Raw genomic sequence first — 15,750 nt, 5'->3', positions numbered from 1 at the left:
GTTTTTAATTTTTCCTTGACTTGATTGTTGTTTTCCAATCAATATTTAAATTGGCAGAGCATTATTATAGATAATTATTGGAGCATGGGTTAATGACTGAAATAATGTTTATTATTATTTCGATGGATGTTTTTATAATGGCAAATGGAGTTTTGCGTGAGAAATTACTCAGACATCAGCATCTAGTGGTGCTGTAGCGCCCCTAGCGGTTCGCTGCTGTACTGTCTTCACGTAGGGCGTGATTGCGCGGCCCCTCCCCCTCCACAGTCGATCTGGAAAAGAAAAAAAAAAACTTTTTTGTATCGAAGGAATCAACAGCCGCCATCTTGTCGTGGCTCGGAATTAGGATTTCGGTCCAACGCTAGTTTTAACGTAGAAATTAGACCTTCTTTCCGCGATATGACACCGCCCTTGCCCTTAAATCACAATCTTAACATTGCTTCGGAGACATTTTGTGCGAAAAAACGGGACTGGGATCGGTGGTCGTCGGACAGAAACGCTCCGTAGATCTGATTTCCCCTTAAGAGTGCGGCGATTCAGCCCCTGTCGCCGTCCAGGAGCCGTATTGTTTACCAAACGGATAACTGGTTGTGGCTTCATAATTTTATTGCAGACACGCAGCATTTGTGTGCAGTTGTGCATTTTTGAAGAGCCTCGTTGGATTTTTGCATGAAGAAATTTGACGTCACGCAAAATGGTTTCGCTGGACATTTAGATTTTTCCTCGCGAAAATGCATCTGTTTACTTGATATAACTGGATTAATAATTTGACGCCCTGTTTTTACATGGAGAACATTTTATTTCGCATTATTTAACGATGATAATGTGGGTGTTGGGTGTTGGATTATCATGGGGTGAATGGCGGTGGCGAAGCGGGGCGCTATTGCATCTCTTTTGAAAGGCTCGCAGCACGAAGTGGCTAACTTAGCTGGTAGCAGGCAATTATCTAGCTATTAGCCAGTTAGCACACGTTAGCAGGCTGCCAGCTTTCTAATGTTTGAAAGTTGACCAGGCCGACATCTTACTGGATATATCGAAACTGAATCAACAAAAAACAACCAGCTGGAAACTAAATCCACCATGGCTGAAAACCTGCTGGACGTGGGACCTCCAAACTCGAAGCGGCCAAAGCTGAATTCACCTGCGCTGTCAGCCTCAGATGGACCAGGTATGGCCTCTTGCTGCATGCATTTGTAAACACCAATGACACCTGAGATTCTTGTCTCTTTATAAAAAAACAAAAACGAGGCGACCAAGAAAGTGGCGAGACGTGGTCGTGTTTGATGCACATATACCGTAATTGCGTGCCCCATATCTATGCACGTATGTTGTCTCCTCACATGCGCCTGGCGAGTCAGGACTGTGCGTATTTATGTCAAATATCTGGTTATGATACAATATAGTGCAATATAGTCCATGTATAACTGAATGAGATTAGAGCCTGGCCGCACAGTAATTCAAGTGCTACCTAACTATTTTCGTCGTCTTATATTTTTCTTGCCATATAACCTTAGCGTTTTATAATTTCACCATACACGGTGGAGAGTTTTTCAGTTTTACTTATATTATACTGTTTTGTTTAGATTAATAGCTGTTAATACCTGACATAAATGAATGCCCAGACCTAGGTCCAATGTGTCATTTGGTATCAGTTATTAATCTGTCATTATTCCCGCGAGACTGAGCTGCACAGTAGTGTTTTTAACTATAAAGGACTGTAGATGTTGACCTGTCGATTATTCTAACCCATATAACACAATGCAGACAGTTCTTGAAGTTGTTGCACTCAGTTTTTATCCTTTTGTGATTGCTGTGTGATCTTTGTCCTATCTTTAAAAGTATATTTTGGTTTTTCAGCAGAAATTGTGGTTATAATTATGAGGTCAGTACAACATTTAGTACATTATTGTGAGCAACATTTATGTTTATAACAGAGCAGATCAATGTACAAGTTCAGTGTTATGTCCCTTTCATTTTAATAAGGGAAACATTTGTAGGCTCAGACGCAAGACCCGATTATTGTGAGCCTTATTTTATTACTAACATTGCTATTAAAGTAGTAGTACGTAGTCGTAGTGAAGTACTAAAGTATTTGTGGTGGTTGATGATCTATAACAATGTTTTTATTGTCGACTAGATATACTTTTGTCTAAGGTAACCTCAAAATGAAGTGAATATGTTCTTTTTTATATTTATTTTGATTTGCGGCAGCTGTCCCTCTGACCACCACCAACTACTCGCAGTCCACATTAATATAGAGGCAAGGTGGTGAGTGAAGTGTCTTGCCCAATGACACATGAGAGTGTGCACCAGTCAGAGACAGCATTCAAACCACTCACTACTGGCCCTTATTAGTTATCCATAAGAACTGAAACTACACTGCGTTGAATTTAGTGGTACTGCTGCCTAAAGCGTTTTACAAACAGTGCTGTAGACTGCTTTTCTCCTGTTTTTAAGTTGTAGATCAAAAAAGCCCAACTTGTCAACAAATAAAGAGCACATGTGTACACAGCTCTTTGATAGCAGCTAACAACTCAAAAAAGTGAAGGAAAATGATGATGACATTTTAACGGTGCATACACACCTAACACGGATCAGGTGCGGTAGATTACTGTGTATTGTCAATGTGAAAGGTGCACCTTTGTGCGGTAAATGACTGTATGTAGCAGGATGGGCGAAGTGATCAGTGCACTACACCCGTCAGCTGTTCAGAGCGGGTGAAGGCGCCGTGGAATTATTGTATAAACTTCAATAAACTTATGGACGCAATAAAGAACGCATTGGATTACAAACATGTTTTAAACGGGATTTTATCATGACATGATCGCTGGACAGGCGGGTTATCCACATTTCAGACCACACATATTGAAATAATACCCGGGAAAGGCAAGAGGGAGGTAAGAGGCGAGGTTTGCGTTTAGTGTCAGAGAATGGTAGTAAAACTACTTCATTGTCACCAAAGCACAGGCAAATATAAAGGAAACAATATTCCTTCACATCTTGGTGCTTAGCATCTGCTACATGATTTTTCCAGAATCGTGAATTTTCCAGAATCTCGATTTTTCCAGAATCAAATAGCAGTGGCTCCTCCTGACGTGAACCCATGTGAGCGACTGATTTCAAGCGACCAAATAGAAGCGGTAGCGTGATTCGTGCAGTTCGGTGTGTACCAGAGGTTACATAAAAAATTCTCGGTCATTTACAGAATATTTTGACGGAACATTTTGAAGAAAATAAAGATAGAGACGCAGCGCTGCTCTATCTCTGACCGTGCAGGGCTCTCTCTAGCAGCTTCTTCACTGTGTAACACCGCGTGGTTTCGCATTTCGCACGGCAACTAAATAGCTTTTTAGTGCCGCGATGAATCTCACATCGGAGCTGACAGCGCGTGGATAAATTCGCGAAGGACCGAGAGAGGAGAGCGAGAAGAGGCATGGTGCGTGGAGGTAAGAGCAGACGAAGCAGGCGGACGCGTACTGCAGCTTCAAAGACACACGATGCGAACAGCTAAATATTGTCCCGTTCAACCACTGTTTCTTAAAAATTGCGTTAAAATGGAGAAAATGCAAATGCTAAGCTCCAATCTACATTTGTATTTGTAATATGTGACTTGATATTGAGGAGCAGATGGTGCTCTTATAAGTCTTACAAGTTTTAACACATCTTCACTTCTTTCACATTTTTAACATTTCTGTTGCAAAATTCGGGTGTTCCCTGTCTCTGTTCAGATCATGTTTTAGCTTAACTCCATTTATCCTGCGATCTCACATTTTTCTGAACATAATTAATATGCAGCCTATATATACGATTATGCTATATAAATTTCTTTAAAATATGCGTATGAGAGATTGATTCATGACATATAAATATAGCTCATGACAAATTTTTTACAGCCCTGTCTGTCAAAATGACCGAGAGAAACTATCCCTAAACATTGACTTTCTGTCATCATGTAGGTCTTACTACAGTGATGGTAATGGCCGTATTCACATTTACCGGGCCCATTTTTATCAAATGACCGTGAAAACAAGGCGTCAAGTCCACATTTTCGCGCATATTAAATTAGATGATCGCTAAGGCAAAATGAAAAACAATGCACTCAAATCTGCTTGTGTTTTGCCTGCTCTAAACCAATTCTAAATCTTCTCAGTCTGGCCTCATAAGTTCAGTATAAGGTGCTGTTAAAGTGACATGATGCTATTTTTTGCAATTCCAAAGCTTCATCTTCATACTGAGCTATGCTCCAATAGTTCATCAGATTTGTTAAACAACACGGTAGGCTACATGTTTAAACTGTTTAGAAAAATACATTAAAATACCACAACTAGTGGCATATTCCCCGTTTTACTGTTTCCCATTAATAGAGGAGACTCTGGAGGCCCTCCCTCGTCGAAAACAATGCGGCTGAATACTAAACTAATGTGACGAGGTACTTTTTGCTTCTGTCTGTGTAGATATTTAGCCAAAAATTACATTTAACTCCAACATTGCATTTGATCTTTTTAATCTTTAAAATAGAAAAAGATTTTAAAAAAAGCCTTGTATTGGTTATTTTCCAATAATGGGACATTTGAGTGAGTCTTTCTCTTGATTTTTAAATGTCAATATAGTTCATATCGGACCGTCCCTACTTGAAATCTTGCAGTATTCACACCCTTTGCTATGACACTCAAAACGGAGCTGAGGTGCTTCTTTTTCCCACTGTTCATCGTTGCGATGTATCTACAACTCCACTGGAGTCCACCTGTGTTAAATGAAGTTAATAAAAAGCTCAAATTGCATTAAATCTGCGGCTCCAGCTCGCTGCCTCGGCTGCACCGCCCGCTCCTACTGCAGCCCGGAGCTGCTGCAGATTCATGACCGCAAAGTTACAACAGCAGATTTACTGTGGCAGGTTACTTCTAATATTTGATCTATATTTAGAAACTTGAATATTTTTCTAGTAGTTTGTACATTTTGGACACAACTGTGAGCTGTTGCATTCATTTCTTGTCACAAAATAAAGTGCAAATATATACTTAGCAACGCAAAATGCAGCCGTCACTGAGTGGTGAAAAATGACCTGAATGAGCGTTCCTCTGCTTTAGCGCCATCTAGCGGTTACAATATTCGACGGATATTTATTAATCTAGTATCATTAAACGCAGCTTGAATCAAGGAATCCACTGGTGTTTTTAGTTCTTCGGTAGGCCAATTAATTGTTGAGTTATGAATGAGTAAAGTCCACCTGCAGCGTCAAAATCGTCGATCAGTAGTCTGGACCTCGCTCGAAAAAAACACTTTTTTCATCTCGTTTTCCGCGGCAACAAATCACGTTCCCGGACCGTGATATTTTCCAGTCAATCAGAACACGAGTAGCCGAGTCCAATGGTGCTGGTGACTTCTGCATATTTGCTGTAAATCCTGAGATATTGTGGGGGAAAGTCTCCGCAATCGTGGCTGAAAGTGTGGACATTTTTCGAAAAGTCACCATCATGATCATAAAATATAAGAAGTATTCTTTCTTATTTGCGCTTTGGTTTGGGATATAAATGTGATTTTGACCCGCGGCTTTTTGAATGAAGTTATAAAACCTGGCCGCGCCGTCAGCGGCCGCTCTAAACCAGGGCGAGTCCGCGGTGTAGCTAGCGTTAGCTCCGCTCCGCTCGCGCGGTAACGGCCCGACTGTAGCCCAGGTCTGTGGCTGTTTATGGCCCTGGCACATGCCCTGGCACATGCCCTGGCACACCGGGAACCAGCGGGGTCCGCAGGGCACCCGCATCAGCCACAGTGTGAGGCTACGAAGCTAGTTTCTATGGTATAACGTGTCTCGCTCCAAGTCCTCTCTGCTCCGCGGTGCGCACTCATTTGCATAAAGCCACAATGCGGAGTTTTTGAACTACAAATTAGCTCTTAAAACAATCTTATTCACGTGATTAATTTACCAAAATAACAGAAATGCAATAGGATATGTTTTGCTGAATTTCCACTATAAAATTACAAATTAAGTAACTAAAAAAAAAAAAAAAAAAGTCCTAAATATTTGACTTTTTTTTTTTTTTTTTTTTTTTGGAGATCACCATAACTGGCTTATTCAAAAAACTATACAAGATATCCCAAATCCCCTCTGAAAGAATCTTTTTATCTAATGTACCAACAAAGCTTAAACCATTATTTTAAACATGGATGGTGCATTATTTAGATTTAATCTGCAAAAAATTGCATATTTTAGCATAAACTCTTATTTTTATATATAATCAAATATTACGGAAATACAGCAATACAGTTTTTGTTCAGATTTGTGTTAATAATATACAGCTGAAGTTTAAAATCGATATCACTCACTTTAAATGTTTTCTGTATCCACCTGCAGTGTCTCGCCTTAATTATTTGTTAAAATATGCAAATTGGTTGCATTGTCTTAGCCCACAATTAAAATCTGACATCATATTTGAAATCCTTGACAATTTTCCTTCTTGGATGTGAATTTTGAGAATGATATTTGGGGAGATGGGAAAGTTAGAGAACAAAGAAGCTGAAAATTGTACCACTTTTTGTGATAAATCGGTCCAGACCATATCCTATTGTTTTAATGGAAAACGATTTCACCAAAAGTGGCCGAAAATGAAAACTGAAATGTTTATAACTTTGGAAGTAATTGATGTATTTAAAAAATTCAAAAAACCTTTTCATCCTCTTGCTGACCTCTACCATCCTATGCTCTTATGAATATTATCTACTGTATTTCAAATTTTCATCTGGCATTGCTAATATACTGTGTCATTATCGGTTCTCTGGAAATTATTGGTTATCGGTATTAGTTCAAATTTCCATTGTCGTGCATCTCCAGTTGTGAGTCCATCTCCACTTTTCATTTGACAACCATCCGCCTCATATTATCGGTCGGGCAGATAGATTGACGCTGGTTTTTGTCAGATTCAGATTTTATGTTGAATGTCAGAAGTTATTCAGACATTTAACATTTAATTGTCCAGATGAAGAGAGGGAAAATGTATTAAGTCTGAAATGGACTAGGCAGAAGCTTAAGCTTATTGCGCCTATCCCAGTGTAATTTACTTTTGTGGAATGAAAAGTAAACAATGCGATCACTCGTGCAGCAATACGTGCAGTGTCTGCCTTTTTTCTGTATCAGCCCAAAAGCAGCAGTACAGGAGTACAGGAGTAAAGTTTTGACTTCGGTGATGTCTGTCTGCTGACAAAGGCAGCAATGGGGCTGGCAGTCCACTGGGAAACACTAACTCAGGATTTGACTGTATTACTAAAAATAATCAGGATTGTTTACCCCATTGTGATAGATCTCGATTCTCTCTCACAACGATTCTCGCTAACAACTTAATATTTACATAAAGAAATGAATAAACCATGCATTTATTAGTAAAAAATACGATCAAACATACAATTCACTGTAGAAGTCCAGCTAATCCACTGCTGCAGCAGGGCTCGCTCTCTCTCTGCAGCTCAGAGATTGACACTGCGTGGTCTCGCTTTCCTTTGCTTCGTACGGAAACTAAATGTGATGAATCTCACATTGGAGCACGCATGGGTTTGGATTATTCTCACGAAGGCCCGAGAGAGGAGAGAGAGGAGAGAAAGAGGCGGTGCAGGAGGTACGAGGTTACGAGCACATGGACTCAAAAACGTAGGCCACGACGCAAACTTCTAAATATGGTCCTGTTCACCCACTGTTTCTTAAACATTGCGTTAAAACTGAGCAAATGCAAATAATAAGCTCCGATTTACATTTGTATTAGTGTGATAAGAGCGCTGGTATTGAGGAGGAGTTGACACTCTGAATAAGTCGTCTCCTCTCAGACTTAACGCACAAGTTTTAACACATTTCTTTTGCAAAATTTGTGTTCCGTGACTCTGTTCAGATCATGTAGATCAATTTATCCTGCAATCTCACATTTTTCCTAACATAAATAATATGCATCTTATATATAGGCTATGTAAATGTCTTTAAAAATGCTTTTAATCAGAGATGGACGATATCATCGTCGTAAAATCACGATTAGATTAAAATTCGATTCATTATCCAGCCCTACAACATTTGCCATCTGTTTACACGCGGGGGGGCTTGTGGGGGCACAAAGTTCGCTGCTGTTTGAGAGTGCCGCATCTAGTGAAGCAATATGGGAATGCAATGATGTTGGACCTGCTTAGAGCAGCTTGAAGGAATAGTTTAAATTAACTTTAGTATACAGTATATATACCAACAAATATCGTGATACGTCGGGTAGCGGCTCTATACCACATGCGTGGTATCTAGAATCAAACAGCACTTTAATTGTGGCGCTCCTCTCATCCTCGGAGAGCATGGCTGAGCAACAAGTTGGACAATTCTTAAAGAGATATTTCAGGATTTTTGACATAGGGCCTAATTTCCTAGTTATCCAGAGTGTTGTTGATTTCTGGAGATTTTTTAAAAATTTCATGCAGTCCTTATATTTGAAGAGTTGAGTGGCACTAGGCTAGTGCAAGGCTAGCGCATTTCTACGGTAACAACTAGCCTGCATTAAAAAACTGTCTGACACACTCCACAGTGCACCTGAGGCAAATCAAATGCACTTCAAATCAAGTCTGTGTCAATAATTTTTGGAATGTACCTGACCTTGCATCACATGAAAGATCGCATTTTGAGGGAGTATTTTCTAGCAGGTTCTAGCAGCAAGTTCTTTTAAATGCAAAATGGTTAAAATTATTCTATCGACACTTATACAACAGTTATATCGTTAGTCTGGCGTTATAAGTGATTTGCCTCAGGTGCACTGTGCACTATTTTTATTTTTTTTTATTGGCCGATAATGCACAGGCAATATTTTTGACAGATTTTTACAAATGTCTGGTCCATAATCCTGTATGTATGAAGCTTCTAAACTGTAGACGGTGTCAGTGTTGAACTGTTGCAGCAGCGGGTGCTTTATTAGGGGCATGGGGCTGATTTATTAAAAACATTCCTGTTTTGTAGATACGAGAGATGCACCTGCTCCACCTGTGAAAAGTCCACTTTTCTCTAGTATGACAATCTTTACAGTCCTATTTTTTCTTGCAAATGAGATGTTATTATTCATCAATTATATCAATTAATAAACTAACATTAAACAAGGATCACTTGTCTTTTCTACACTAAAATATCCTTGGCTACATGACCAGATTTTAGATTGCATTAATATTATTCATTTGATGCAAATACTGTTAAAGGCTAATAATGTCCTTCTCTTGGGCATTCTTCCGTTCTCATGTCGGGCGAGCTCATCTACTTCTCCCTCTCGCTCTTTTCTCTCCGCATGTGTGTGTCTGCGCTAGGGCCGAAAGATATATTGTTATTGCATTGATATCGAGATATGAACATTAAAGATATTTAACGATACCTGCTTTTCAGTACTGGTGCCATAATGGTACTTTTTTCAATACCTGTTATTTTAATTCAATAAAAATAACGTGTATAAAAAAGTACAGTTCAGGAAAAAGTCCTAAAACACACAGGCGGCAGCAGCATCACCTGTAACATTGTGTTTTTAGCACAATTTACACTTAAACAATGATTAAAAAAAAAGAAAGACCATCATTACCTCCTGAGCTGCAGAGACAGATCCACATCAGGACATGGTTTTCTTTCAGCTAAACTTGTCTAAACACAATGCACTTTGACGAAGCTCGGCTACTAACAATTTACCAAAACTACCAAAAATGTCTAATACAGAGTGAGCGTTCGCTATTCCACAAACAATCTTGGATATTCCCCTCGCTGCAGCTGCTCGTAAAGTTGTAGACAACAGCACGTAAACGCAGCCTCCGGGGGTTTCACTAAAGGTAAACACGTCTTTCTCATTGTCACTGCTTGGTTTTGCTTTTCAATTTGCCTAAAAGCTCAAGTTTCTTATTCAGTCCTGTCTTGGTCCTGGTTTATAACTGGTTTAGTTTAGCTCTGGGTTTTACAACCGGTGTAGTCTACGTCCTGGCTCAGTCCTGGCTCAGTGAAATAAATGACGATAAAATCTTGTTGCTCGCGTTTGACAAACCAGAGCGGCTTCCCATGATCGAAACAGTTGAGATTTTAAGGTTTCTCTGAGTTTTTAAATGGTCAAAATCAGCACACGCAATAAAGAGCAATCGATCTACGGCAACACGCGGTGTTTCAAAACATGTCAACAATGCTCTCCTTGAAAATGAACTTGAAACAAATATATTTAGGCATTTGCCTCTTCCTGTAACGTTAGTGCCAGAGGAGTTAATCAGAAAGGAGTGTTTGATAAAACACTTAATTATCTCAGAATCTGGAGAATAATCTGTGATTTTGATCCAAGCTTGCCTCTGTTTAGCTTAGGATTTCTCAGGAACCGAGGCACGTAGAATTAAACCGTTTTAAACGGAGAGCTTAGATTCTCAGCTTTAAAACGAGCCGTAGCATGTGTCCATAGCTGTATCATTTCAGAATATGTTGTGGTGCTACAAAAATCATTGTTGATTGTCGGCACTCAACAGCTGAATCACCAAAACAGTGCGGCATTCAATGTGTTGATATTGAAGAAGCAAGATATAAATGATACAGGTTTTCATCAATTAAACTGCACTCGTTTGTATTTTTTTATTTTTCTCAAAAGAGTTGAGGCGCTTCCCTCGGTCAGTGTGTGCAGACCGCCTCTGCGTTTCCAGTGTTCAAAGCCGCTCTGAGTGGCAGAGCGTGTTGAATTGCTCCAGACTAACTTTTGAAGCTTTCGTGCTGTAGATTTGTCCCTCCGTAGTATTTCAGCGCAGACTTAATCATTATTTTACACCTGAAGCCACGTGAAAATGGGCATCCTACAGCCCAACCCTCGCTGTGCAGCTGATGGGGTCTGAGTTAAAGTGCAGATGAGTAACACCTGCCGCTCTCCATCGTCTCCACACGCACAACTTTGTTTGGATTTGAGATGTTGTTGCATTTTTCTTCTTCTTTAGGAATAGCCGTGTTTTTGAACCCACTAAAGCACTTGTGTAACGAGTCTAAATGAAGATTGTTATTTATAAAAAGCCATGTTCATTATGCATATTTTTAATGGCCGGTAATTCTTGTGGATGGCCGACATTTTACGACCCAGCCGGCCAAAGTGGCCGACAAAATAAAGTCTTGCGGAACTTCTGTTTTTTTTTCTATTTGGACCTCTGAATTTTTTTTCAGGCCCCCCTTCTAGCTTCTCAATGCACATTACATTACCCAGAGAGTTTTACTCACCTTTGCTGGCTCTGTTGAAACATCTTATATTTTGCAGTGAATATATATTGCATATTTTTATGCTGTTCAGTTCTTGTTTATAAACCATTTGTCGGTAAAAGGCCTTCACAAATATTAGCATTATGGTCCAAAAGATCATCACCACAGACAAACCCCAACAGATCCACTTGAGTCATTGCCTGGAAACTTGAAAATGGTGCTTCTCTTTGACATCCAAAGAAACATTTGCCTCATGGAGACATTGTAATAATCCAGAAATATGAATAAAACACTCCAGGTAAATATGCAATGAAAACCATGGGACATGTCATTTTTCATATCATGTCCCATTTTAATTTCTTGCTGGCTAATAATTAAGTTTGTTATATACATTTTTGACACAATGACCTGCAACATGACTGCGTTTTTTATCAGTGGCTCACTGCAGTTGCTTTTAGGTTCAGGGTAGGGCTGGGCGATACATCGAATAAATGCGACTAATTCATGCTTTTAAAAACAGACGATGTGGAAAAATGGCTAAATCGGAGAATTGCATCTGCCTCTCCATGTCCCCCTCATGTGCGCTATGCTGCTTTACAAAGGCCACGTGTTGTGTTTTCGTAGTGCTCGATGGTAAAACAGAGTTTACCCCAGTCTGATCCTCTGCATTTTCCCACTGTGAGCGGAGACGCAGCACCATTTAACTCCGCCCCTTTCCCCTTGAGTTTCCATAGAGACAGCTGTCAATTGCAGCAGAGCTCAAGGCATGAGGATGAGAAAACTAAAATGCTTTTGAAATCTCCATGACTTGATAAGCAGTTTAACTATTGCGAGCAGACGAGGCATATTTAAAACAGAAAAAACGATTTTGTAAAGAGCCTAATTGTAGGCGATATTATGAATCTAAATATTAATAAGCAGGACTCTGAGCTGTGTTCTTCATGTAGATACAGACACCATTGTGTCATAGAAAGGGGCGTGGCCTTGTCGACGGGGAATGAAGTGTCTCTTGGGAAACATTGTCGATTTTAAGCTGTTTTCTGGCAGAATATATGCTTGTTTATCACACACAAATAAAGTCAAGTCTAAATCGGGTTCGTATGGATGTTTTTTCACAGCAGATTGTTCAGTAGAAGTGAAAAAATGGTATCCGTAGCTAGTGCCAGCTAGCGTTTGCATGTAGCACGATGCTGACGTGAAGCATCATGTATTTATGGACTTTGCTCCTCTCCATGTCTTTGTATATTCATTTGGTTGAAAAGTATATTAATAATTCAGTATTTGTTAAAGTCGTTTTTGAATAATTGGAGAAAGTTTCGTTTTTTCTCCTTTATTTTCCCGCTCAACTGCTTCAAAACATGGCCATAGATGGGTGATAACAGAGATGCTGTCTGTATCTATGAAAGATCAGGAGGTCTTTTTAAGTTTGATTCCAATAAAATCAATTAAAGTCCTAATCACCCAAACTGAGCCCTAGTTCAGGGCATCAATGAATAATCTTTCATCTGCCACAGGAGTTATCGGCACGGCCAAACAATTATCAAATGTTAGTACTTTATGCCGCTGTTTTCCACAAATAAACGATAATCCATCTGTTTGAATCCAAATTGATACTAAATAACAAGTCGGCGATCATGGAAAAACATGAGGTTTGCATGGTTACACAGTGTTTAGTGCTCATGCTTCACAGCGAGACGGTCCCGAGTTCAATCCCCAGATGGGGCCTTTCTGTGTGGAGTTTGCATGTTCTCCAAATGTCTGTGTAGATTTCCTCTGTGTCCTCCGGTTTCCCCTACCACCCAAAACATGTACAATAGGTAAATCTTCCATTAGCCTGGCTTCACATCTGGAGATGGGGAAATGAGATGTCTGTCATAAAAAAAATTTGTGTTTGTATTTCAATTGTATTTATTGGATACAATTCTACTTGATGTGGCTTTAAAGGATTTGTATCATGCTATTTTAGCCATCCCAAAGTACACTATAGGCATTTATTTGATATATTGATCACAAAAAATAGTACTCCGTAGTGGTAGAGGTACAATATAAGTGTTTTCTGGGGGTATTTTGCAAACCCGGAAGACACGACGCTTCGATTCAGTTAACTCTGGCCCCTCTCTCTGAGCTAGTCCGTCCATGCAACATTAGCAGTAAAAGAAATATAAATATCACAGTAATAAGTGGAGTTAATTCACAATGCAGTTATAAGGAGTTGACATCTGCAACACAGCTTCATAAATGGCTAACACACAAGCTAACACTCGTTTTGATTGACTCACCGCTCTGTTCCGGCCGCTCCATTGGGTGTTTACTTTATTGGTTATAAAAGTTAATCCTCTTTGATTCTGGCGAAGGTTCACCAAGCATCTATCAAGCGACAGTCATAGAAAACCACTATTTTGGCTGAACCCCGGAAAGAAATTCCAACTTCTGGCGAGTGACCTCTTCTTTAGGAAGGTTGAATAAAGTCCTGTCCTCATAGCCAAACGCACTTTTCTCCGTGACATTATTGTTAGGTAAGGAAAAAAGAACAGGTGTCCAGAGTAGGCAAGAAAGAGCTCCTTCTTCACAACTTTGACACATGACAAACATGACACCTGTTCAGAAGCTCAGGGAATGTGTTTGTGTTCTCCGCAGGGGCAGGGCGTACTTTTTTAATCCTTTTTAAATGTATTTTTTAATTTCTTTCTTACAACAGAAATAATGAAAAAAGCTGTTTTATAAATTAAAATCAGGCCATAAGGCATTGCAGACGTCGGGCACTTCCTGTTTGACACTATGACGTAAAAAACGCCAGAGTGTCACAAGTCAGTCGCTTTCCAGGAGAGGGGGCGGAGCAGCTGCTCAGAGAGCAGGATTCAGGAGGATTGCTTAGAATGAAGCTAAACATTTTTGATAAGGAAGCATTACAACAAGGCTAAATGCTCCAAAAAGTCGATTTTGCATGATGTATAGGACCTTTAACCTTCCAGTTAGCAGCAAATGCTTCTCCAAAAGTGCTTCCTTTCTTAGAAGAAGTTAAGCCGGAGCAATCCCAGGTTGATATCAGTGCTCATGTTCTTGGCACTATATCAATCCGCTTATCCCAAAGGTGGTTCAACAGAACATAACAAATATAGTGAACTTTTCTTTTGTTTGTATTTTTCTTCTAGATCTTGGCTCATTATCTTGGGATGATCTAGAGAATGACCTGCCAGATGAGTTGATTCCTAATGGTGGAGACCTCGGCCTGATGGGTGGAATGCCTTCCAATGGTGGAGCAGCTGGTGGTGGCCCTGGCGGGACGCCTGGAGGCATGGGTGGAGCCACAGGAGGAAGTGTTATCCCTGACGCAGCGGCAAAACATAAGCAGCTCTCAGAATTGCTTCGTGGGAGCACCACCAACATCACAGGAACAGGCCTAAACTCTGCCAGTCCTCAACCTGGTAACATGGGGGCTCAGCTGGCCACGCAGTTAGGCAAAAGTCCTCTTGGCCAGGGATCACCCAACAGCCACCCTTCTCCTCAGGCACAAAAAGCTGGCACGCCAACAGGAGTTGCAGGACAGAACAACAACAATAATGTTTCAACAATGGGCTTGAACACCACAGGCTTCAACCAAGCTATGATGAACAATAACCAGGGTCATCCAGGCCTTTTGGGACAGGGCGGTCAGCCTCAACCTGGCCAGGTAATGAATGGTGGACTTGGACCGGGGGCGGGACGAGGCAGGGGTGCAGGCATGCACTTCCAGGGTCCTGGGTTGCAGGCAACTTCCCAAGGAGGGGCTGGAAGTGCCCTGGCAGAGACACTCACTCAGAGCCCGCAGATAGGAGCCCATTCTGCTCTTGGTGCACCACAGCAGACGTCCAACCTGAATAAGGTATGTCAACACCATTTACACAGCTCCACTAATATGCACTGGAGGTGCTGCCAGTGGCATCTGCACAAGACTGCTTGCATATTTTTTTTCCTTATGCTTAATTCCAGACTCCAGCGTAAATAGTAAGATTTGAGATGGAGGGCAGATAAAGCCTGGTATATGTGACTGTTTGGCAACAGGTTTGAAGCCTTGTAATTGGACCAAACATATATGAACCAGAAATGTAAGAAAATGCATACGTTATTCTGCAGCGGTGTAGTCTGTTAGAGAAAATGTATGCTGTTTATGTAGTTGTTGTCATGGCTGTTTTGCGTGCTCTGTTGTAAGATCGTATTCAAGCATGGTCTCTCTGGCTCGTTATGTGGCTGCTTGCCTTGTCAGTTTTGCAGGAAGAGGCAGGTATTGTTAACCACTTAGTCAGTGAGAATGACAAGGGGCAGTGCAGAGACGGAAGAGGAGGGAGGCAGGCTCCGCTGAATAATCTGGTCTGGCAGCCGAGCCGTGACATGATAGTTGGCAAGTGTCCCGCCTGTCGATGTGTGGAGTGTGTCAAGAGGGTGGGGGCTCTGAAGAAGGGGTGTGCAAATATGTGTGGCTGCCTGCTCAGCTGTGTTGAAAGGCTGCCAGTGTCTGGTCCTCTCAGCTGGGTCTTTTATATCTGGTCTGTTGGAAAGATGTCAGCAGCTGAGGGGGA

The 15,750-nt window shown here is 40.8% G+C and overlaps 1 protein-coding gene across 1 annotated transcript in view; it reads left to right on the top strand.

Moving 5' to 3' along the window:
* Window positions 1-287: 287 nt before the first annotated feature.
* crebbpa (CREB binding lysine acetyltransferase a) overlaps window positions 288-15,750 on the top strand; it is a 56,884-nt gene continuing 41,421 nt past the window's right edge. The window contains exons 1-2 of the mRNA XM_079552918.1: window positions 288-1,168; window positions 14,347-15,056. Of these exons, the coding sequence (XP_079409044.1) occupies window positions 1,081-1,168; window positions 14,347-15,056 (798 nt within the window). The 5' untranslated portion in view covers window positions 288-1,080. The remainder of the gene's footprint in view (window positions 1,169-14,346; window positions 15,057-15,750) is intronic.

The sequence above is a fragment of the Gobius niger genome (assembly GCF_951799975.1).
Source record: "Gobius niger genome assembly, chromosome: 3".
Taxonomy (NCBI): domain Eukaryota; kingdom Metazoa; phylum Chordata; class Actinopteri; order Gobiiformes; family Gobiidae; genus Gobius; species Gobius niger.
This window is presented reverse-complemented; position numbering and strand designations above follow the sequence as displayed.